This window comes from Chiroxiphia lanceolata, chromosome Z (genome assembly GCF_009829145.1).
Source record: "Chiroxiphia lanceolata isolate bChiLan1 chromosome Z, bChiLan1.pri, whole genome shotgun sequence".
Classification (NCBI taxonomy): domain Eukaryota; kingdom Metazoa; phylum Chordata; class Aves; order Passeriformes; family Pipridae; genus Chiroxiphia; species Chiroxiphia lanceolata.
The window spans coordinates 20,647,059-20,670,595 of NC_045671.1; the positions used below are offsets into that span (position 1 = coordinate 20,647,059).

At 39.4% G+C, this 23,537-nt stretch overlaps 1 protein-coding gene across 1 annotated transcript in view; it reads left to right on the plus strand.

Moving 5' to 3' along the window:
• The first annotated feature begins 1,404 nt into the window (after window positions 1-1,404).
• The window catches only part of ARSB (arylsulfatase B), a 64,964-nt gene continuing 42,831 nt past the window's right edge, over window positions 1,405-23,537 (plus strand). Inside the window, exons 1-4 of the mRNA XM_032675173.1 lie at window positions 1,405-1,714; window positions 2,954-3,140; window positions 5,288-5,478; window positions 6,015-6,222. Coding sequence (XP_032531064.1) covers window positions 1,427-1,714; window positions 2,954-3,140; window positions 5,288-5,478; window positions 6,015-6,222 — 874 coding nt within the window. The 5' untranslated portion in view covers window positions 1,405-1,426. The remainder of the gene's footprint in view (window positions 1,715-2,953; window positions 3,141-5,287; window positions 5,479-6,014; window positions 6,223-23,537) is intronic.

Sequence of the window (23,537 nt, forward strand, 5' to 3'; positions counted from 1 at the left end):
TTCTCATTGTAGAAAAAAAATCTAGCATCACTCATAATTGCTGTTTTTTTCAAACCAGCAGGGAAATCAGTGGCATTTAAAAAACCTCAACCTGATAGCTTCATAGGCCTATCCACTAGACTTCATTCATAGAAGCATGAACTAACTTTCTACAGAGAAATCAAAAAGAAAGTAGTCAATTAAAAAAAAAAAAAGTAGTCAGGAGTCTAGCATACTCAATATTTGGTTTTCTTACCAAGAAAACCAGTTTTTAATGTGGACTGTTCTTTGATCTGTTACCAAATGGCTGTATAAATTTGGCAATACACATATGTAACATTCTAGCTAAATGTGAAACATATGGTTATTTTATCTTCAGCTAGACACTGAAATTTATGTGTATTCCATGGACGAACAAAATTGATCAAAGTTGATAGCTATTTCTGTCCTTTCACAGTCTTAGATTTTACATAAAAATTATAACGAAGGTACTGGTTGTTTGCATTATTGCTTTAGGCAATTACATGGTTTGCAGAAATAGACAGCCCTGTTGACATAGCTGCTATTTCTGCTTCTGAGTTGCTTCACTTCCTTCCTACACCGTAACTGTCACTAGCACCATCTTACAGCCAGACCTAGATCAAGGCTTCTCAGCTGTATGGGCAAAATGAAAAGAAAAAAGCACTGTGATTTTTATGGTTTTGCAGAGGGGTCGAGGAGGAGGAGGGAGGGATGACACACATGGGTCTCTTGTTTGTGAGTCAAGTGTGTGTGTGTGCGTGTGTGAGAAAGAGAGCAGCTGATACTGAGAGTTTCTCCAATAATTTCCATCTTGCTCAGCTCAGCTGCATCTTCAGCGAAGGTGGCAACTCGCTTTTCCCAGGCTGTAGCACACATTGGCAAGCAGCAAGGCCATGTCTGTGTTGCAGCTGTCTCACTCTGCTTATGCACAGATAAACTCTGTAGGCAGTATATATTAGATCTGGATGAACTGTCATGAAGGCAGAAATAAGAGCCCAGTTACTTGTACCTGAAAGCACTGTGTCCCCTTCTCATAATGTTGTACTGACTTCCTTGAAATCATAGATTACTTGAAATACAAGCTTGAACATAGTTACCTGGTTCCCCTGGGGGAAGGCTCTGTGTTTTAAAACGGGTGTTTAATGTAAGAGTTGAAGCAAGTCAAAATTAGAACGGTCCGCCAGCATCAGCGAGTCGGATACTCTGCCAACACCAGCAACAGCTTTACAATTTCCTTTCTCGACTCACTCCAGGACTCACCGGCCTAAAGCCACACCGCTTTCCCCGTGCTGCCCCGCCCCCCGGCTCGGACAGGGAGCGTCCGGGCCCTGCCCCGCCCCGCCCCGCCCCCTCCCCGCCCTGATCGCTCGGCGGGCGAAGCCCCGGCGCCGGGGTGGGCCCTGCGGCCCAGTTCCTGCTGCCGGGGATGGCGAGGCAGGCGGCAATGGGAATGGTTCTTAGCCGGCTTCTCTGCCTGTCCCTCTGCCTCCTGCCTCTCTGCCTGCCGCGCCCGGCGGCGGCCCAGCCGCCCGCCCCGCACCTGGTGCTGGTGCTGGCCGACGACCTGGGCTGGGGCGACGTGGGCTGGCACGGCTCTGCCATCCGCACGCCGCGGCTGGACGCGCTGGGCGCGGGCGGCGTGCGGCTGGAGCGCTACTACACCCAGCCGCTCTGCACCCCGTCCCGCAGCCAGCTGCTCTCCGGCCGCTACCAGGTAGGGCGAGCACTCGGGGCTGCAGCTGTTTTTCCCGCGGGAGAAACAGCGGGGCTCCCTCCGTTGCCCCTGGGGCTCCCTCCGCTGACCACACTTCCCTCGGCAGGTGGGTGGTGGGTGCTGCTCCCCTGCTTGCTTCTGGCAATGCTCCGTGTAGTTTGTGCTTCATGTGTCCCGTGTGCCGGTACACTGGGAAGAAGCTGTTTTCCACTACTCTGTGGAAACGAGCTGCTTTTATATGCAGTCTTAACTTACCTTTGGGTTGCGAGCTCAGGAGTAAACCTTGGAGTTTTGTGCTTTGACACACACAGATTAATAGAAATATTTAGTAAATAAGATATTTATACTTGTATACATATGCTTGCTGGCTTAGGTTTAGGGTAGTGCCTTTTTTTTGTTGTGGAGGAGACGGGATTTGACAGAAGTCAGCTTATAGTACACAGTTACTGAAGAGTTTTCTTACATCAAGCACAATATACTACTTGAAGTATTGTTGTCAGCTGTGGTTTTGTAAAGAGGTACAAAATTCACCATTTATTAAGATTGGAAGCTCAAGTGGAACTATTAAAGGTCAGATTTAGGCAGTATCTAAACTTTGTGTCATCCCTATATTCAAATACTTTTTACAGTGCTCACACTCATTTAAAGTATGCAAATAAGTATAAAAATGTGTATATATAATATCCTTTTAGAAGAGTAATGGAAAAATAGTTCTCTTACCTTTTATCATCCTTTCCTGATACAGAATTTCCTGTTCTCTGATACAGCCAAAAGCTTGACAGCTTCAACTGTCATGTGCCTTTTTGACCATTTCCATCTCATTTAAAATCTCTAACTCCATATTGAGATGTCCTTAGACTTCAAACACACCATAATTGTAATTGTTACCTCTTGGATTTTTAGCTAAAAACATTAGAAGCTTTGGGTTTGCTTGGTTTTGTGTTGGTTTGTTTTTTTGGTTTTGGTGTTTGTTTTATTTTTTTAATTGCACTTGATTTATACCTGGGAAGATGATGTTAACCCTCGCAGTACTATTTTCTTGTCTTCCTCCATGCCACCTTGCCCTCCACCTGCAGCTTCCTCATCTTTCTCAGTGCTACATCGGTAAAAAGAGGATCCCCTAAAACTAAGGCTAACCTCTGATGTAGCTGTATGTCCTTTTGGGCTTGGTTATAAATTGACCCATAGGAACACATGGCTGCATTGTAAGTGATCTCTCATGCTTCTTTTATCTGCTAGATCCACACAGGTTTACAACACCAGATAATTTGGCCATGCCAGCCCAGCTGTCTGCCACTGGATGAGAAACTCCTCCCAGAGCTACTTCAAGAGGCGGGATACGTTACTCATATGGTGGGGAAGTGGCATTTAGGGATGTACAGAAAAGAGTGCCTTCCAACCCGCAGAGGATTTGATACTTATTTTGGTAATGGTTTGATTTAATATGTGCAATAAATACAGTGTTAAAAAGGATGAAAAACTGCCCCATTCTTTTAAGAACAGCAGATTTACTGTTAGTTTGTAAGTACATCAATACCTGGGTGTTCATGTTTCTGAACTGCTTAAAATAATGCCTTTAAACATATGCCTAAGCTTAACAACTTACTGAAGAAAATACTGTACTTATTGTATGACTCTGAATAAGGTATTCCGCTCTTACAATCTTCCCCCACCCTCCTGCTTTCCTATTTTATTCCAAATTCTCTACCTCTTCCCCACAGCAGCACAGGAGAGCAGGGAATGGGGATTACCGTCAGTTTGTGTAGCACTGGTTTTGCAGATCTGGTGACAGGATGGTGTGAAAACATCTATAAAGCAGCATCCAAAAGCTGCTTTTGACTACTTACAAAGTCAAACTCTCAGACTAATAGAAGAATAGATTGTCCATGTGTGAGTGCAGTACTTACAGATCAACTTGTAGCTACCCACTGCTTATTCTTCCTCTTAAAATGTTGGACTCCTCTCCCGGTGTTGGTTGGAGGTTTATTAGTTTTGCACAAGTGTCACAGATGTTAAGTGACTTGGGCTGTCTGCTCTGCGTTTCGTTTTGCGCAGTACTGAGTGCAAAGTAGTCCATGTCCACTTGGTTGTTTTTAAGACACTTTAATTGAATCATGAATTTCAAAATCATTCACTTCAACGCAGAAGCCTATGTCGCTCTTTTCTAACTTTAGGCTTAAATGAAGAGCAAAACTGTGCTACGTGCCCTCTATAGACAATGTTGATCCAAACGTTAGGTAGGAAAAACTATTCCCTTAGATAGTTCCTCACTTTTGACTCTTCAGGGAGCTTGGGGCCATGGTTTCACAACTGAATTAAGCTAATATATATGGACCAGAATATGAGGGCTCATTGCTTAAACATATATGCTTCCTCCCATCCCTTCACAGAAGCTTGGGATCTTTTTGATGGCATAGAGGTAGGTGGGCTGCCGTTCCTCATGAAATCTCACCCTGGGACTGAGCAAGCACTTAATGCAGGAGCCTGAACACAGGCTGGCACTGGGTATGGTTATTGGGTGCCCAATGTGACATTATTTTTCAAGGAATGTAACAGTTGAATATCCTACGATGTTAATGAAATTCCAGTAGGCATTTATTAGCAGCATTTGATTCCATGGCACACTTGATGGAATGTGTCCTTCAGTGGGCCTTCAAAATGGAAAAAATGCAGCTTGTTCCTCTGAGTACATTGATGTAAGCAGTCTGCACACAAAGTCAGTCTTCATGCTTTGAAAGAAAACATATCTTTCTCCTAAAAATATATTAGACATTTATATTGTATTTAAGGCAACTTCATTCTTTCTGTACATGTGTTTTGTGCAAATAACTGTCTGAAGCTGCTGAGTAAAAATTCAAGTAAGCAGTACTAATTTCTGAGATTCAAAGAATTTTAAAAAGTTTTGTTTCTGATAACTGAAACACAAAGAGTTATGTTATCCTGCTCCACAGGATAGCCCTAGGTAGGAGCAAATCTATACCTATAGAATTTTTGCTTGGTTTCTTTTGAGTATCTCTAAATGATAGTGTCCTTTCTTCACCACCTGGTGTCAGCAATGGATCAGAAATTACTTTACAGCTGACAAAAGATGCTTTGTACTTGAGTGTTTTTGAATAAATAAATTAAAAAAGTTCCAAACTTTCTATTAGAGATGGAAGTCTTATATGAAAATAGAAACATACAAAATCATACCAGTGATTATGATACAAACATACCAAAATCAAATCAGACTAGTGCACAGACTAGATCACTGCCTTTGCTATCAGTGCATTCGTTTATTGCTAATGTTTTTGATATCAAATTATAATTATGAAATCATGGAACTGCTTTTGGAATGTTTAATTTCTTTTGAAATTACTACTTGCATTAGCAATGAACAGTCCATGAGGTATTAAATGTTGGGCTACTTAGACCTGTCAGAGGTGTCTCTGTCGGTGGTCCAGTGTTGAATTCATGCTTCAACTCAAAACCACTAATGTTTTGACATTTATGTTTGGCTTTTTTCTCTCCCTGATCTATCTGTTTATGTGACATGATGTTGGCCTGCTCATTTCACATCTTTTCCTGTTCTAGGCTATCTTTTGGGCAGTGAAGATTATTACACTCATGACCGTTGCGTTCTCATCAAAACAAAGAATGTAACGCGCTGTGCTCTGGACTTTCGAGATGGAGAAGAAGTTGCAACTGGATTTAAAAATGTGTACTCCACAAATTTATTTACAGAAAGAGCAATAGATCTTATAGCAAATCACAAAACTGAGAAGGTACAATCAGCAGCTGTTACTCCGATAACTTCAATGTTAAAGAATGTTTTAAAAAATGTGAATGAAATATTAACAGAGAGAGACCCGCACTTGAACTGTAATCTGGGGCTATTCACTAAGGTGCATAGAGCTAAATGTGAGAAGTAGTGCTGGTAAAACTTGTCGGCTTTGGTTGGCACTGGCCTGCTACTGATCTCCATTTCTTTTATTACAATACAATTAATAAGATTTTAGAAATGGTTTAGAAGTAGTTTACGCTTCTAAGAACAGAATGGAAAATTTAATGTGAGGAGTTTAGTAGAAATAAATTGTTCACAAATGTATTATGAAGAAATGATACACCTGATGTTTTTCCACAGCTTTGGAGAAGTAATTTTTCAAAGTTTTGTTAGTTTATGTGTAGGGATTAGAAGATGTAGAAGAAACCAAAACAGATTGCCTGCACTGTTGATGAATCAGGTCTGCTTTTGCTGCAGTAACTTTGGCACGTAGTACTTTATGTTCAACTAATTTCCATTCTGTCCCTTCCACCCCAGCCCCTCTTTCTCTACCTTGCTTTTCAGTCTGTCCATGAACCTCTTGAGGTCCCTGACGAATATGTGAAACCGTATTCTTTCATAAAAGATTTAAAGAGGCGCCGTTATGCAGGGATGGTGACTCTTATGGATGAAGCTGTAGGAAATCTTACTGATGCTCTGAAAACAAATGGTCTTTGGGACAACACAGTTCTTGTTTTCTCTACTGGTAAGTTCCTTTAAATATTCTTTCAGTAATAACTTTGCTACAGTGTCTAACAGGCTGACTAGAGAGACATCTGGCCCCTCTGTCCTTCCTCCATATATTTTTAGCTACTGAAGTGCAGTGAAAGTGAAGCAGGACTTTAAATGAAGCAGCAGTTTCTCTCCCTGCTCTTAGAGCTTTCTCAAGCATTACAAAACCAGCTTGAAAGTAGTGTCTGTGCTAATGGGGGATTCTCCTGTTGAAGTAAAAACACCGTTGTAAAATCTGAGAAGTGCAGTGAAGTTAAAAGCATCTTACTTGCCATTGCAGTTACTGAGGATCTGTCAGAATTAAATCCTTACTGAGAGCCATCTACAAATTCATTTGTCCTGGGCTATAGGAAGTTGCCTGACCAGTCTATGATTTGCCATGTGTTGTATGAAGCACAAACAGCAAACAGTTTGAAGCCAGAACTCCTTCTTTCCCTTACTTTAATGTGAATGTAATTTTTGTCTTGCTTGAAATGTTTCATTGGTGTTTTACTTCTGTGAAGCAAAGGTCCGTTAGTAAAAAAGTTGACTGTATGATAATACAGTCTAGTCTGCCAAATTACTGTCTAAGCTTTTGTATGTGCAGGCACAGGATCTGCTTTCTAGATTATTAGAGTAATGCAAATAATACATTGCAAAGCACTCTCCTTTGTTTCCAAATTAAGGACGAAACAGAATCTTTTTGAAATACAGCTGCTTGGCTAAGTTTCAGGAACATATTTATTCTTGTTTGGTTGGGAGTAGGAAGTAGCCTTTCAATGCTTACAGTTGCTCTTTTGTCCAGGCTTTACATAGTAGGGCTGTCAAAATGGCAAATTAGTTTTCTGTGAACACTTAAAAAAAAACAACAACAAAAGCAACACAACAACGACAAAAAAACCCCAAAGGTTTGATGAAAATGCACTGATGTGTTTTGAGTTTAGCAGCTATAGCACTTGGAGTCCTGGAATTTCATTTTGAATTCAGACCTGTTTGCCTTATGATGTTACATTGTGTCCAGGTTTTGGCTCTAGCAGGATTTGATTACTATTCTGTGCCTGTTTCTGTTTGCAATGTTTTTATATTAAGAACTGAAAGTAAGCAAAGACATATGGAAAATGATAGCAGTATTTATTCCATATGGAAAAAATCCAGTCTTTGCTGATGGGGTCTTGGTAGAGTTATTTCAGTAATGTTTGTTCAGTACATTGTGGAATAAAACTAAATAAATCTGAGCTAGAATTACAGGGTACGATTAAATTAAAAAGACAAAATTTTTTTTTTTCATTTATGAAACTTCTTTTTTTCCAAACAGTGACAGTATACCCTGCTTTTTAACAGTGATTATTTTGCAATCAATTACGGGTATATTTCAACAAGAGTCAAACAGTCAGGAGAATCCAGTGTCTTCACTATCTAATGAGACTTATTTTGAGTTAATTGACATTTCAAACTGCCAGGAGTTAAATTTAATGGCTAAAATGCACATAAATTGGTCCTAGATCAAGGAAGCCAGGGGCTTGCTTGGGTTTTTTCAGTGTTCTCTCGTAACTTCAAACAATTTTCTTTCCAGGCATCAAACATTGCATGCATTAAAGACACAGTTTCAAAAACCAGATGTTGAAACTAGATTCATTAAGCATTTTTTGAAAATGGCCAAAAAAGGGGAAAAAAGTGTGAAATTATTCAGTTTTTCTATATTTTATTTAGTGCTTTTTCAGGTGGTGTGTTTCAGAATAGACGTTCAAACATGCTTGAAAAGAAACATGAGAGGATCTAGGATTGGGTATCTCATGCACAGTTGTGCATGAGCAAAGGCCCTACTTTTACATGGGTATGTTTTACTAGGTTCATTACTATTTCCTTTTTAGTTGTGGCCAAAATTGACATTTCTATGTTTGCATCTCTCCCTGCTTCAAAAGTCCCATCCTCAAAATAATTTACAGGTGATCATTTCATATTGTGTGCTACAGCAAGTAGCATTTCAACAAATAGTCTTCTGATTGATTACTTCGCTGTAATGTGCTGACCCCAAATTAGAGCTTTCTTTTTAGTGGGTACTTATAATCTTTGACCTCGTGATAGAATTTTTTTATTATACTCTTCTGTGTTTCTTCCCATTTGTTATGGCTCAAGCAGGATTGCCTTGAAAACACACTAGTTAACAAATGGAAATACTGCACATTTTGAAAGAGGCTTCTAAACTGTGTAGAAGAATTTCAATTCCTCTTTAAAGTGGCTTGATGGACACATCAGGATAAAAATAAAATTACCTGGTCATTAGCAAAGTCTGACTCCATTGGTATATCCTGTAAATCAACATCACTGGTGTCTTTTGGAGCAGATAGACAAGCTATTTCTACAAGTAAATAAGAAAAAGGTGAGCTAGTTCACTTTGTATATCAAATAGTAGCTTTAAAAGTCTTGACTGATGTGAGATAAAATAGAATTTCTTTTTATGGAGCACTTTTTATACTGCAGATGCAAGTAAGTCTATGCTAATGAGGTCATTGGTGACAATGAATTCATTGCTTGTTTAAGCAAAACAGATGAAAAAGGGTGCAGCAGTGTTGGGTACCCATGAATGGCCTTTCATCCACTTGAAATCAAAGAGCATGAGACATAGGGTGTATTTTTCTTTTTAGCAGTCACAAGAGAGTGTAACTACCAATGTCCTTGAAGAGGGCCTTGACTTACAATAAAGGTCATGAAAAGCATTAAAGTGGCACAAATTTACCTCAGAACTGTTAATACTGGCTTAGAGTCCAAATTTTGCTTCAAATATAGAATCGCAGAATATGCTGAGTTGAAAGGGACCCGCAAGAATCATCAAGTCCAACTCTTAGCCCTGCATAGGACACCCCAAGAGTCATACCATGTGCCTGAGAGTATTGTCCAAATTTCTTGAACTCTGTCAGGCTTGGTGCTGTGACCACTTCCCCAGGGAGCCTGTTCCAGTGCCCAACCATCCTCTGGGTGAAGAACCTTCTTCTAATAGAAGTGGGGATTTGTGTGAATATGATGTGTTTATAGTTTCTGCAAGGTATTACAAATAATTTTGGTATAAACTTGCCACCAATAAAGCAAAGGAATCTGACCTCTTAATTTCAATTCTGAATTAAAGCTAGTATCCTTTGCTTTAATTAACTTTCAGCTTTTTAATATACTAAAACATTTTGGAGCAAAACTCCTTACCTCTCTTTCTTCCATGATGTCTCTCAGTTTTTAAATGTGAGTTGGCACTGTAGTGCCTGGTAGTTGCTGTAAGAGGGCTTTGAAAAGTAGAACACGTGGAACATTGCAAAGAGGAAACTGCATAAATCCTTTCCATAATGAAGCATGTGACAGCGATGACTGTTTTCACTCGAAAAGAGAGTCTTTTTATCATTTTAGAATTATGATTAATAAGAGCACAGATTGTTTTGGACATACTCATATTTATACAGTTTCTTTCTCTCACACCTCTAGGGTTTTTTTCCCCCCAAATTTCATATGGCCCTTTTCTTTTTTCCCCTGCATTCCAGCGAGCATATTGCGGCTTTTGTCTTAGGAAATACTGGGATTTTTTTTCTTATTTCCAGTGCCTACTTTGAGACTATGGATCTCACTTTCACTGATTCTCTGAGGGCATTTTGGTATCTTCTTGATGCCTTTGTTCCTGTATGAACTCCTGTTCCTTCACTTTTGCTGCTAAGGGACTTCAGAGAGACTTCTAATTGCAGATTTTCAAGCCAACTGAAAGACAGACTGGTTAGGGCAGTTATTCTCTGTCTGTGGTGTTGGAGTTGCTAATTTTGAAGATTGTGTTATCAGATTTTTTTATTATAGATCTGAAGACCTGTTTGAATTGGTCTTTCGGGAGTCTCTGAGAGGTTTGGTGTGTTCTAGTGAGGAAGATGCCTGGACATCTATTGCCTGAGCATCTGCTGCTTCCTGAGAGGAAATAAGCAAAGATGCCTTAGCTGCAAGCACCTTCAATCACACTGGTTATTTAAGTTCATATATTCTCAAATATTATTTTTCTATTTCTTATTTATTTAAGCTTGTTTTTATAGAGGCAAAAGTTCCAGCTGATTACTGTATTTGCATTGATTAGAGTTGTCACTTGCCAATGGTAATAGTGAAAAGTGCATATGGTTTGGTGTTTTGTACTCTAGTTCTGGCTTTTATTGTTTTTTTAGGCTTTTTCCACATTAAAGTGTGGGTGTTAAGAATATATTTTTTAGAAATTAAAAAAATCTCTGCTGTATGATGCAGATAATAGTAATGAGTGTATTTTTAATAACATATCATCAAAGGTGGAAATATGGAAATGGATTTCAGATTAATACTGATAGATGTTAATAGTCAATATATTGATTTCTCGCCTCCCATTTTAAAATCCACTGAAAACCCAAAATGTTTTTGTATGAAGTGTTTATTTATCTTCCATTTCTTCTAGCATTAACCCCTCCCCATCCACCTAGACTTTTTCCATGCAAAACCTAACACTCCAAAGCCAAGTTCTTGAACAAGGACTGACCTTGTGCCAGAGGCACTCACTTCTTTTTTCCCTTATGTTCAAAAATTCCATCCTAAGTGGAATCTTGAATTTTTCTTCTGGCTTTTAGCAAACGTCAGTGCTTAAAGTGAAGTTCACTTGTAAATGATACTCAGAAGTGAATTTTTCCCAGAATTTTGCAAGCTGGCCAGTTTTCTGTAAAACTTTGACTTAAGCATGCTGATAGCTATCCTAGCAACTTTTTTCTCAGACTGAGACGAATGCTGAAAACAGCTAATTTTATATATTAACAATGTTTAATAATTTCTGACAGCTTTCCAAAGGTTATCTTAAACTATGATTACTGTTAAACTACACTAGTTTGTTCTCAATAATAGTGTTTAAGAAGTCATTATTCTTTTTGTGAGAATCTTTGACACCCAGTCAGTGGTCAGGTTTAGTACCTGTCCCTGTAACTGGGACAAGTCAAAGTTCTCTTGCTTGACTTGCGTACTGCAGACATATGAACAGTTTGTCAGGTTATTCCTGTTGCTTTTAGGTTAAAATTTCCTTATGTGTTGTTTCTCTGGTGTTTAGTGCTAGTGCATGCTAGTGCAGACCTTGACACAGCGGGGTCTGTAACTACTGAGACTTGTTCAATTACTGTTCACAATGAAAGCAGTCACCTGGAACTGTCTGTGCTAGGATTGCTCCTGTCATGAAAGCTGTCCTAGGAAGCAAAAAAGAAAAAAAATTCAGTAGGAGGAAAAAGCACGTTTTTCATGTCGCTTTTGTAGGCCAAGTATTGGAAGCTTATGTACATCAGATGCATTTTTTTTCCATGAGCTCGATTTCCCTAACTGGAAAAGTTAGGAGAATAAAGAGACAGTTCTGGTGAGTTACAAAAAACCATAGAGGTTGATTTACATGAGCACAACTAGGTGAAAGTTACTCTGTTAATGCACAGTAAAGTTGCTCAGCAAATGGTGCTCTGATACAGGAGGGGTATTATGTTCTCTTGATGGAAAATAAAAGCCCTATGGTTGTATTTAAAGCACAACTATAATTACATTAGCGGAATTTTATAGTAGAAGGTGTAGTTTTCTATTGTCCCTCTAATTGAAAGGCTTTCAATAGTTCTTCCATCACACATACAAAAAAATCTGTGTTAAGTACTGAAAATACAGTAGTGTGTCAGCACTCTGAAGACAGAGAGGCTTTTCTGCTGCTTACATTGAACATTCACCGTTATTCCTTCTGCTGAGAGTATATATCATCATACTGAAGTACACAACAGATGTTTTCTCATCAACTGATCTTAACCAAATGATTTTGGTTTCGTTCATTGCAAGTATGTGTTTAGTATTAGCCATCAGAGGCAGTGTGCTTCCTCTTCTATCACACTTGCAACATGACTGAAAAACACAGCTACACATGGATCTTTCGGATGGAATATGGGGAAGCAGGGAAGAGCTTGAGTTCAAATCAAGGGCAGAGTTGTTCTTTAATTCATGCAGCAAGTCTCTTATCACCAGTGTAGATCTGTGCTGTGTATTCTGTACTCTTTTTTTTTTTTTAAATGAAACTTCAGTAGGAGCCCTGCACTTGGAACATGTACAGACTAAGCGTTATTTATGCTGTGAAGATCAGAGGGGAGAAATTTTCTCCAAATGTCATCCTTTACCAATGTTATTGACAGTGCTCTCTGTTTAACTGTGAGTCACAACCATGAGCTTAAATCACACAAAGGAAGGGCTCTGATGTCCTGTTCTGTGACCTAGACTTTCAGCAAGAATGTTGGAGGTCAAAAATGAGATGCATTTACAGAGCTGTGCATTGAAGCTGTTTGATGTTTGCTAATATTGTGTCTGGCAGTAGTAAGTGCTATATAATTCCCTTTCACATATATGAAATTTCACACAGAAAATTAAAAAAGATTTTAAAAAAACCCACCAAGACAAACCAAGAGCTAACTGCCTGCTTGTTTTGTTGATACTGGCAACTGATTGTAGTTTACATTTGAACTTCTGTGTATGAATGTTATGCATGCAGACTTGTTTCCTGCTTATATTCATCACTTCATTTTTAAATAAGGACATATTAAATGATATGTGGTGGGATCATGTCTGCTGAATAACTGAGAGGGTTTTAAAATGTTGTATCACTCTTGCTTGTAGTTCCCGTTCTTTGCTTTTTACTACTATGACCTATTGACTGCCTCTGTAATTTCCTTAGTGTTTAAAACAAAATCATACAAAGTCCAGATTTGCATTATGGAACAGAGATGTCAGCACTTAATGTAAACAAAACTTCTGGGGTTTGGCTCTTCTGTAGTCTCCTCATCAGAAATAGGCAACAGGAGAAAAGGTATAGGCATAGCAAGTTTGTCCCACCTTCTCTCTTTTGTACTTGTCTGGGTTTGTTTGCATGTTGCATGTTACTCCTTTTATTTATTTTGAGTTGCAAACTTCAGAAATCTCTTTTATAGGAATATTGAAGGTAATGTTAGTCACTTCATTGACATGCTCTGTTATCAACAATACCAAGACACTAACATGGTTAAATTGACTTCTTAAAATTTGTAAGTTACATATGAAATAATTTCCCAGTTAACTTTTAATATACTTTCCTGTTCTGCTTCAGACAGATGGACCTTTACGCTGACCTCCATGAGGTTCTGATTAAGTATAAGAGCATGATTGCTCATAAAGCCCCAGCTCTTCAAAGGAGCACGATATATGTAACATGTAGTAAATTTTTACAAAACTAAACTGCGAATGAATTGGATATGCCATCTTATTTCTGCCATCCTTTTCTATACTTGTTACACTCATTATTGTTTAGTTGTTGTGAATTAAGGGAACATATATAGTTGCTAGTATTCAAGCTTGAATTGAATTTGATTTTTAAAATGCAGTATTACAATATAAGAGAGGAAAATAAACAACTTAGTATTGGAAAAAAAAGCCAGAATTACATGAATGAGAAAAAGAAGCAACATCTTCTGTTGTCCAATTTAATGGCTCATACTGTTTTGGATCAGTGAGACAAAGGTGGTTGAAAAACCTGTCCTCAATCAATCATCCCTTGTAATTCATCCTCTGTTAAGGGAACTGTGCTGCCTGGCTGACAGTGGCACAGGGGTAGGATTGCTTTAGATGCTGTAATATTCAGCATTAGAAGTGTGTTTCTCTTGGTACTGTTTACAGCTTGTAAACAGCATTGCATCTCTTGATGCAATAGTACAAGAAAAGGGAAAAAAAGTCCCAAATTCATGAGAGTTTGAGTTTCCAATTTTAAGCTTTCATCATTCTGAGCTCAGGTGTTGTACAGTGGAAATATATCAGATATATGAGGAAAAGGAGGGAGGAAATTCCTTTTTTGAAATTAAAGAATTTACTCCTTTATTTTACTAGGACCTAGTGAATATGGTTTTCTGTCCATTTCCTTTGTTGCCCATCTTAGGTATCCAAATGGTGGAATGTCTGTCACTTCCTGTGGGAAGTGAAAAGAGACTATGATAGAATCTTCTAATTATAGAATCATTAAGGTTGGAAAAAACCTCCAAGATCATTGAGTCCCATCTTTGACCAACACCACTGTGCCAGCTAAACCATAGCACTGTGCCACATCCAGTCATATTGTAACACTATAGGTGATATCAAAAAAGCTTAGAAAAACTTTGAGTAAATAAGCTTTCTCTGGTTTTCCTCAGAATTCTTCCTTGCACAACTTTTAGAATTTCTTCCTTGTCCTGTATGTTGTCTTGGGTACTATTAAGTGACCAAATACTATTAAAGGTATAAAATATTAAGATGTACCCAAATATATGATATTTACTGATCAGCTGGTTTCATAACAAAGGAGATAAGTACAATTTTGTATACTGCCATTACTCTGTTAGAACCTAAATTTCTCCAATAGCCAACTTTTGAACTTCAAATGTGGAAGGTAAAGAGGAATACTACTTCTAATGTCACTAGGAATCACTCAGCGACATGACTACATACTAAATCTGTTCTGTAGAGCACTCATATTTTTTAATATTTGCTATTATGTTTTCTTGGTATACCTTGATTTTATAGAATGACGTAATGGTTTGAGTTGGAAGTTACCTTTAAAGATCATTTAGTCCAATCCCCCTGCAGTGAGCAGAGGCATCTTCAACTAGATCAGGTTGCTCAGAGCCCCATCCAGTGTTTCGGGGGATGGGGCGTCCACCACCTCTCCAGGCATATGATGAGGCGTCCACTCCCATCATAAAAAAATTCTTTCTTCTATCCAATCAAAATCAGTCCTCTTTTAGTTTAAAACCATCACCCCTTGTCCTGTTACAACAGTCCTTGGTAAAATCTCTTTCTCCTAAGCCCCCATTAAGTACTGGAAGGCCGCAATGAGGCCTTTTCTCCAGGCTAAGCAACACCAACTCTCTCAGCCTTTCCTCGTAGAAGAGGTGCTCCAGCACCTCTGACTGTCTTCTCCCTCCTGTAGACCCTCTCCAAGAAGCCCACATCCTTCCTGTGCTGAGGACCCCAGAGCTGGATGCAGTGCTCTAGGTGGAGTTTCATCAGAGCAGACAAGAGGGGCAGAATCATCTCCCTTGACTGCTGGCCACACTGCTTTTGATGCAGCCCAAGAAATGGTTTGCTTTCTGGGCTGTGAGTGAACATTGTTGCCTCATGTCCAGGATTTTATTCACCAATACTCCCAAGTCCTTCTCTGTAGGGCTGCTCTTGATCTGTTCATCCCCCAGCCTGTATTGATACCAGGTTCCCCTAACCCTGCTGCAGCACCTTGCACTTGGCCTTGTTGAATCCCATGAGATTCCCATGGGCCTGCTTCTGGAGCTTGTCCAGGTCCCCCTGGATGGGATCCAGGCATGTCAACCACACCACTCAGCTTAGTGTTGTCTGCAGATATGCTGAGGGTGCACTCAATCCCGTTGACCGTGTCATTGGTGAAGATATTAAACAGCACTGGTCCCTGTATGGATCCCCAAGGAACACCACTCATGACTGATCTCCATCCAGACACTGAGACATTGACCAGTTTTGTCAGTGTGACTATTGAGCCAGTTCATCATCCTGTGAATAGTCCACGGATCAAATCCATCTCTTTTCAATTTAGAGAGAAGGATCATCAGGAGGGAATGCATCAAAACTTTACAGTAGTCCAGTTAAAGGATGTCCTTAGCTCTTCCCTTGTCCACTGGTATAATCACTTTGTTTGAAAAGGCCATTTAGGTTGGTCAGGCTTGACCAACCAGGTCAGGCTTGGTGAAGCCATGCTGGCTGTCCTGAATCACCTCCCTGTCCTCCATGTACAGTAGGATCTATTCCATGGTCTTCCCAGGCACAGAGGTGAAGCTGACAGGTTAGTAGTTCCCAGGGTCTCCCTCTTTCTACCCTTTTTAAAGATGGGTATTTCCCTTTTTCCAGTCTCCGAGGAACAAGGACTTCACCTCACTACCATGACTTTTGCAAATGGCATGGAGATCAGCTTGGCAATTCAATCAGTCCCTCAGGACTTTGGGATGCATCTGGTCAGGTCCCATAGACTTACATACGTTCTGTTTCCTCAAGTGGTCATGAATCTGATCTTCTCTTAGAGTGAGAAGGATTTTGCTCCCCCAGTCCCTGTCTTGTAGTCCATCCACTTGAGAAGTGTGAGAAGAGAGACTGCCAGTGAAGACTGAGGCAAAAAAGTTGTTGAGGACCTCAGCCTTCTCCTCAGCCTTTATTACCAGTTTGCCTTTGTTGCCAGTTTATCCCCTCACTGGAGGTTGTACGCTTTCCTTGACCTTCCTTTTCTGCCTGTAGAAGTCCATGTTATTCTTGTTATGCACAGCTCCAGCTATTCCTTGGTGCTTGCCTTGGACTGCATCCCTATACTCTTCCCAGGATACCTGTTTCTGCTTCCATGTTTGGAATGCATGTACATTTCCTTCTTGCCCTTTAATTTGACTGTCAGGTCTTGACTTAGCCATTGCCTTCCTTCCCTGATTTCTTACACCTGGGGATCAGGAGCTCTTGCCCTTTGTGGAAAGTTTCCTTAAAGGTCTCTCAGTTCTATTCTACTCCCTTGTCCCCAAGGGCAGTTTCCCAGGGAGTCTAACTTGAAGAGCTGGAAGTTCACTTTCCTAAAATTCAGGGTCCTGACTTCACTCTCTGCCTGACCCTTATCTCTCAGGACTGAGAAATCCACCACTGCATTATATTATAGAAGATCATACAAAGTTATCAAAATGGAATTCCTTAGCTTTTTGCAGTTTTGTATTTCAGTATTTCTTCAATAATTGTTTAATAGAACTAAAACAAATAGACTGAACTTTGAATTTTTTATTACATTTTTAGGTTTCCTTTGTTACTGATAAATATTGTTTGGAACAACGTAGAACTGTCTGACACAAAGCTTTCATATTTATTTAGAAATACTACTTCTCCAAGAGACTTACATTGTTAATCATGGACAGCCCTGTAGAAACACAGGGAAAATCAATCACTGATTCGCTTGTGAAAGAAGCATGCAATTTTGTCTGATCTGGTTTAAGAATTTGGAAGAAGTTGCAGGTGTTGTAAGATCACCTTAGTCAAATAAGTAGTATCTTAAAAGGGTTACTTGAATCCCTGCTGAGATGTTCTGGATCTGTTTTCCTTCTCTGCTTTTTCATTTTTTTCCTATACGTTCATATAAACTATGGTTTGGTTAGTACATCTGTTCCGTATATTTATGAATACTCCAGAACTGAAGTATGCTCCTAGGCTAAACTGTACAGAAGAATTTAAGAGCTTCGAAATAAAAGCTCTACACAACTGTCCTTCATATTCTTTTCTCTCTCTCACTTTTCATTATTTCATTTCATTGTTATGTGTAAAATATAACAGATCTATATTTGTGGGTGATTTCACTTCAGCATGCATTAAAAGAGTAAGATTTTCCCTCTCTGCCTTAATTGGTGAGAGAGTAAAACCAGCAGATTTTACTTAGAGGGTCAGAATGGAAGTGTTCCAAATGCCAAGGAAGCCATACATTTTACAGATTTTTGAGTTAAAAATACCAAAAGAAACACTGAAGTCCATATGCATGTTAGTTGTCAGTGGATGTTGAGATTTGGCCACAGGTGAATGTATCAGATTGTGTAAATGTCTGATGTGAAAATGGCTTGGAGAACTCTTACTGCAGTGTCCCCTGCAGTTTTCTTTTCTCTCTTTGTACTAATACTGGAACTAATAATCTAATTTCCCCTCCTTTTGAAAGGTTCCTTCTTTGTATTTTTGAGTTCCTTACGGTTCAGTCTTCCTCTGCTTTCTCCATGTGTTCCTCTTTATTATGTTTTGAAATATCTGTGTTTCTGGATACCTTCATTGCCTCCTATGACTGGAATATCTGTCTCTCACTCTACAGCATCTATCTTTATTTTTCTCTTTAGGCAGGAAGGAACACCCCCACGTTTTATTTGAACTTTGAACACTACTGCTGTGTGGCATGCTGCCTGTGCCTGCTCCTGCTTTTGACCACCAATTGTGTTTTCTCAGGTTAAAGTACAGCCAGAGCTTTGTCTGCATTGAAGTGAGCTGACCCTGAATGCTGTATTAAGATTCCAGAGTTGCTTGAACTGGTTGGGAAGAACCAGAAATTTTACTTATATTTTAGAGTAAATGGCTCTAGCCAATGACACATAAAAACAAATAATGCAGCAAATGTGGTGCAGGTTTTTCATTACTGGCTTCTTATATTGTAGATGATCTACATGTTTAGAATATGCAAAAGATTATTACTGATCACTGCAGAGAACTGGATGTAGTGAAGCACTGCACTGCTTCTGGTATCTTGCAAGTATATACTTTATCAAATTAGCAATGAAATAGAGTATGCTGACATGTACTATGAAGAATTTAATGACAGTTTTAATAGTTGTATCTCCTTAAGTCTGTTTTAAGTCTACTTCTTTCAATTTGCACTGCAGCAACGTAACATGTTTTGCAATCATATAAGCATTTGTAACAAGTGAATACTAAGAATGGCATCCTATGCATGCTTTTTTTGTTAAGTCACAAGTTTTTTCAGTAGTATTCTTCCATTCAATAGAATTTTCCCATTACTCATGGGGGTTAAAAAAAAAAAGGTGCATTCCATTACTTTTCTCATTGCAGTTGTGACTGCAAATGATATAAATTCATATTCTGCTGCCATCAAGCTGTATTCCACTGATTTCAGTGGATTGAAAAAGCAAAGCTTTTGTCTAAAACAGTTTAATAATTACATTTTACTGACCACAAATGGCTCAGATTGACTGGGAGAGATAAACTACTGCTGACCATCAGTTACAGTTCATTAGAAAGTCAAAGGTAGCAGAAAGAATTCAATGGAAAAAAAAAATAAAAGGAAAAATGCATGCCTCAGGAGGAAGAATAACTTTGTAGACAGCAATGCTGATGTGTGGGGCTAAGGTTAGGGGCTTTTTCTGCCCACAGGTGCCTCCTTTCACAAGCGATTGCCCCTGGGGTCTCTCAGCTGCGCTCAGGGACTGCATGTGGCTTCCTGTGATTCTCTCCAAGTGACCTTGGGTAGCTTGAATGTTTTTAATAGCTACAGAAGTTTCAGTTTATTAAATCAAGTAATTTTGATGGAACTATGTTAAGAGTAAGCACACTTGCAATGATACCAGCCGTTTTTAGGAACTGTTGACCCCTTGTGTGATCTGAGAGCTTTTAATTAGCTCTATTCTTTAAATTAGTACAGTCAGAGCCTTGCTGCAGCCTAAGGCAAATGAGGAGATAGGCTTTGGGAAAACATGGACCTGAAGACCTTGACTAATTTAATGGGTCACATATTCCATAATCCTGAGAGAAACCTGAAGTTGGATTTTTGAAAAATTAGTAACTCCCCTGCTAAAGTGGGAGTATGAGGAAGATGGGACTTCTGGACTCACATGTGTGGGTCAGGTGGTGGTTACTAATGAGGGCAGAAGTCCTTATGAGGAAGATAAAACTGCAGCTGTAATTGTGGAAACTGGGAGAGCTCACCACTCGAGGTGCCACCATTACCTCATTTGCAGTGACCTAGCCCACTGACATTTGTTAATGCAAGTTTGGACTAAGCAGGCTGAGGGAGGATCAGTTGAGTGGTTTGGTCAATAATACAGAGAAGAAGGTAAATTCTGACTGTTGGTGGCATCAGGGATGATGAGCAATTGGGCAGAAACTCATTTGGCAAGCACAGGTTGAATCACAAAGCAGATGTGCTTTATTATTTTAATATCATTACATTAGATAAGAAATTTGCACAACAAAGGAGGCGAGATGTCTTCTGAAAATGAAAGGATTAACCTGTTTCTGAGGTATGGATGAAACATTTGACCATCCAGGACTAAAGCTTTGTTTATAGTGAAACACTGTCTTTGAGCAGAGGAATCTGTTAGTGCAAGGTAGATTTTTCAGCTTCTTACCCACTTCAAGGAATGGAAGAGGAAAACCTGTAAGGATAGAGTTTCCAGGGTAAGCATTCTAGGGAATGATCATTAGGCGCAAAACCATAAAAACTATAATGCCCAGCAAGAACAAAATATACAATTCAGCTATTCCTTTGAAGACTACAGTTGTTTCTGTTGTGCATACGAACAACTCCCCTTTGAAATCTCTGAGAGTTATAGTATGTATTTAAGTACTGAATGTGGTATGTACAGCTAGATAGTTGCCAAGAGGAGAGATTTCACAACTTCAGGATTCAGGAAATATGATCAAAAGTGGCAGAAAGTTCAAGGATGATGATATTGGAGAAAGGTTGGATCCTGCCAAGAGGAAATTGCTGTGACCTTATTGCAGGCATATGGCAGAGACTGAAACATGGGAGTAGTTAGAAGAGGGCATGTTTTGGCATGTATCTGGGAAAAAAATAAATCACAAAGTTGGAAAAAAATAACCATTAATAAGTTAAAAATTTCAAGTGTTCCTTCTTGTCAGTCACTTGATGTGACCAAATGAAGGAGGAGAATATTAAGCACAACTGTTTATTTGGAGAAAATAGGTTCAGTTTTGTCTGGCTTAACATCATTTTTCAGCAATATGTTATTCAGCCATTGTTACCTGTAACCAAGCAAAGATGTTAAAGGAATAAATAACAAGCATAAACTTACTCTGAAGCACTCGTTCAGCAAATAGGTTATCTGCCATTTTCCTGCCTGGAAAACATAATCCATTTCTGAAAAACAGATTTATGAAAACTGGTTAAAAACACTGCTTAGATTATTATTAAAGAGAACAGAAATTATTTATGTAAACTTCCATTTCTCTTGATTAGTTATGTTTCTGTGTCATCACATTAACTTGTCAAATAACCTCCCCTGTAAGCTTGGTTGCATTTAGCAAAAGCTGAGGTGGCTGTTGGGAGAGGCCTAGACAATGCCGAATGTACCTATACAAGACTGATACATTTTCACCTTGTCCAGTTAACTTAACTGTCTTGTTTCATCTGAATTTCTAGGAGAATGAAGTAGCCTATGGCGGGGAAAATAGTTAAAACAGATCACAAAGCAATTAGCCTTTTTCATCTCACCTCTAAGACCAGTGTTATAAAGAATATTATTTTCTTTTCTTTTTAGAGTGAAGAGTTTCAGGTTTTGTGGTTTTGTGCTTGGTGTGAGAACTAACTTAGGGACGCATACTTCTTACTAAGGTGCACTTTTTCCAAATGTCTCCTGTAAGTAATAACTGAAGACTTCTGTTTCCTTTTTTTATATCTTTATACCAGCAGGTATCTATCTCTTTCTGCTAGTGAATTGAGTCAATATATTATGGGTATAGCTAGGGCCCCAAGTGATTAAAAACTCAAGTCACTCCTCTCAAACAAAAGTGATGTGAAAAACAGATGTAAATCTGTCCAATTGCCGGAATCAAGTCATCATTTGCACTGTGTAAAACCAATGCACGTGTCTAAAGAAGAAAAAAAGAGATCCGGCTTGTAGAGGGTAAAATATAAAAGTCACAGACACACAGGAGGAGTTGGGTTGCTGCTAAAGTTGTATCAGGGGAGGTTTAGGTTAGGTATTGGAAAAGTCTTCTTCTCCCAGAGGGTGGTTCGGCACTGGAACAGGCCCCTCAGGAAAGTGATCACAGCACCAAGCCTGACAGAGTTCAAGAAGTGTTTGGATGATACTCTCAGGCACATGGTGTGACTCTTGGGGATGGTCCTGTGCAGGGCTTGATGATTCTTGTGGGTCCCTTTCAGCTCAGTATATTCTGTGATTCTGTGCTGGATGTCCAAGGATCAGCTCTAATACTCCTTACACAGAGTAGTAGCCCTACCACTCCTGCTGTTTGGAGTGGACTTCTTAATTTCCCAAACTGAAGCTTCTCCTGTTCCTGGGCTGGTTGGAGAGTTTCATCATGGGGCAGTTTTCCTTGTCTGCAGGCAGTGGTGTTGGAAGGTGTCCATCTGCACTGCCTTCTTGCGCGCAGCCTTGGTTGGACTGTGTGCAGCCCTCTTCTTTCTCCCCAGCCTTTCTCCCAAAACCTTTCCCAGCTGTATCCTGATGTGCTAAACTACTTAAATGAACTCCAGATTGCTCTGTTTATTGTGTGCCAGAGAAGTGACAGAAGGCAATCAGAGCAGACTCAGCTCAAGTAAACTCCAAGAAAGAGGGCGTATAGGATATTAGGATGGAAAACGTGGGTTCTGGGAAGAACCCTGAGGCTTTAATGCCTGTATATTAGGTCATTTGTCTCTGCTGGTTGCATGTAATTCTAAGGTTTGGCAGCTTCGCATCCCTGGAAGTGGTTTTCTGTTTTTTGGGTTTGGGTTGCTTTTTTGTTGGTTTTTTTTCATTGGTTGGGGGTTTTTTGGTGGTTTTTTTTCTTTTTAAAAGGAAACAAAAAGAGTGTTAGGTCAAAGTAGTCATTTCTTCCCTCCCCATCAAATGACAATGGAGAAGAGTGAAATAAGGATCTTCTAAGGCTGTCAGCCTCCTTGCAGGCCAATGCACACCTTAAAGCCTCTGCTACATGTGAAGTCAGGGACATCTTTTCTTGTATATCACTCTGATTATCAGTAAATGTAAAACTAGTTTCCCACCAGCACCTCTCTTCACAGTTGGGATCAGACCCTGTCTTCTTACCTTACAACTGCAGTCTAAAATATAAAACTAGCAGGTCTGAGGTCAAGTATTTTCCATACAGCTGAAAGTGTAGATGCATTGATTTTGGCTGATTGCTGCTTATACAGAGTGTCTGTAAGCATAGTAACAGTGGCCTGACTTCCTGCTTTTTTTGCTCTAAAAGCTGCTATAAATATGCCTTCTAATTAGATCCATAATATTTTTTGGATTACAGCACTAGGTTTGTTCTAAGAGAGTCACACTGCTTCCAGGAGCAGAGAAAGAAACCCAAATGTATTCAAAATAAACTTCCGAATGTTTTTACTGAATAAAAACACCTAAGTGCTGCCAGCTATTGGACAGTGTCTGCACTTAGAAAATTTAATGCTTGAAATTCAGTTCTTCCCAGCATACTTGCAGTCATATGTCAGTCTTACCCAGTCCTCTTTTTATTAGTGACTGTCTACCATATGGACATGTCTCTTCTGTTTGGTAGGGAGATAAGGCAGATGCACTTGAAAACTAAACATTCTTCTGAGTTACAATTACAAGAATTATTTATTTTAAATGCAAAGAGGGAGCATATAGGAGGGACTCTGTTGGTCTGTTTAGCAAAGAGAAACCACTTTTGTTCTGCCCTTTTCTTCATAAAGCCAATAATGTATTAATCAGAAGCAAGAAACTGGAACAGGAGTTATTATTGACCGTATTTCCCCTTCACACACTTTGTGCCTGTATT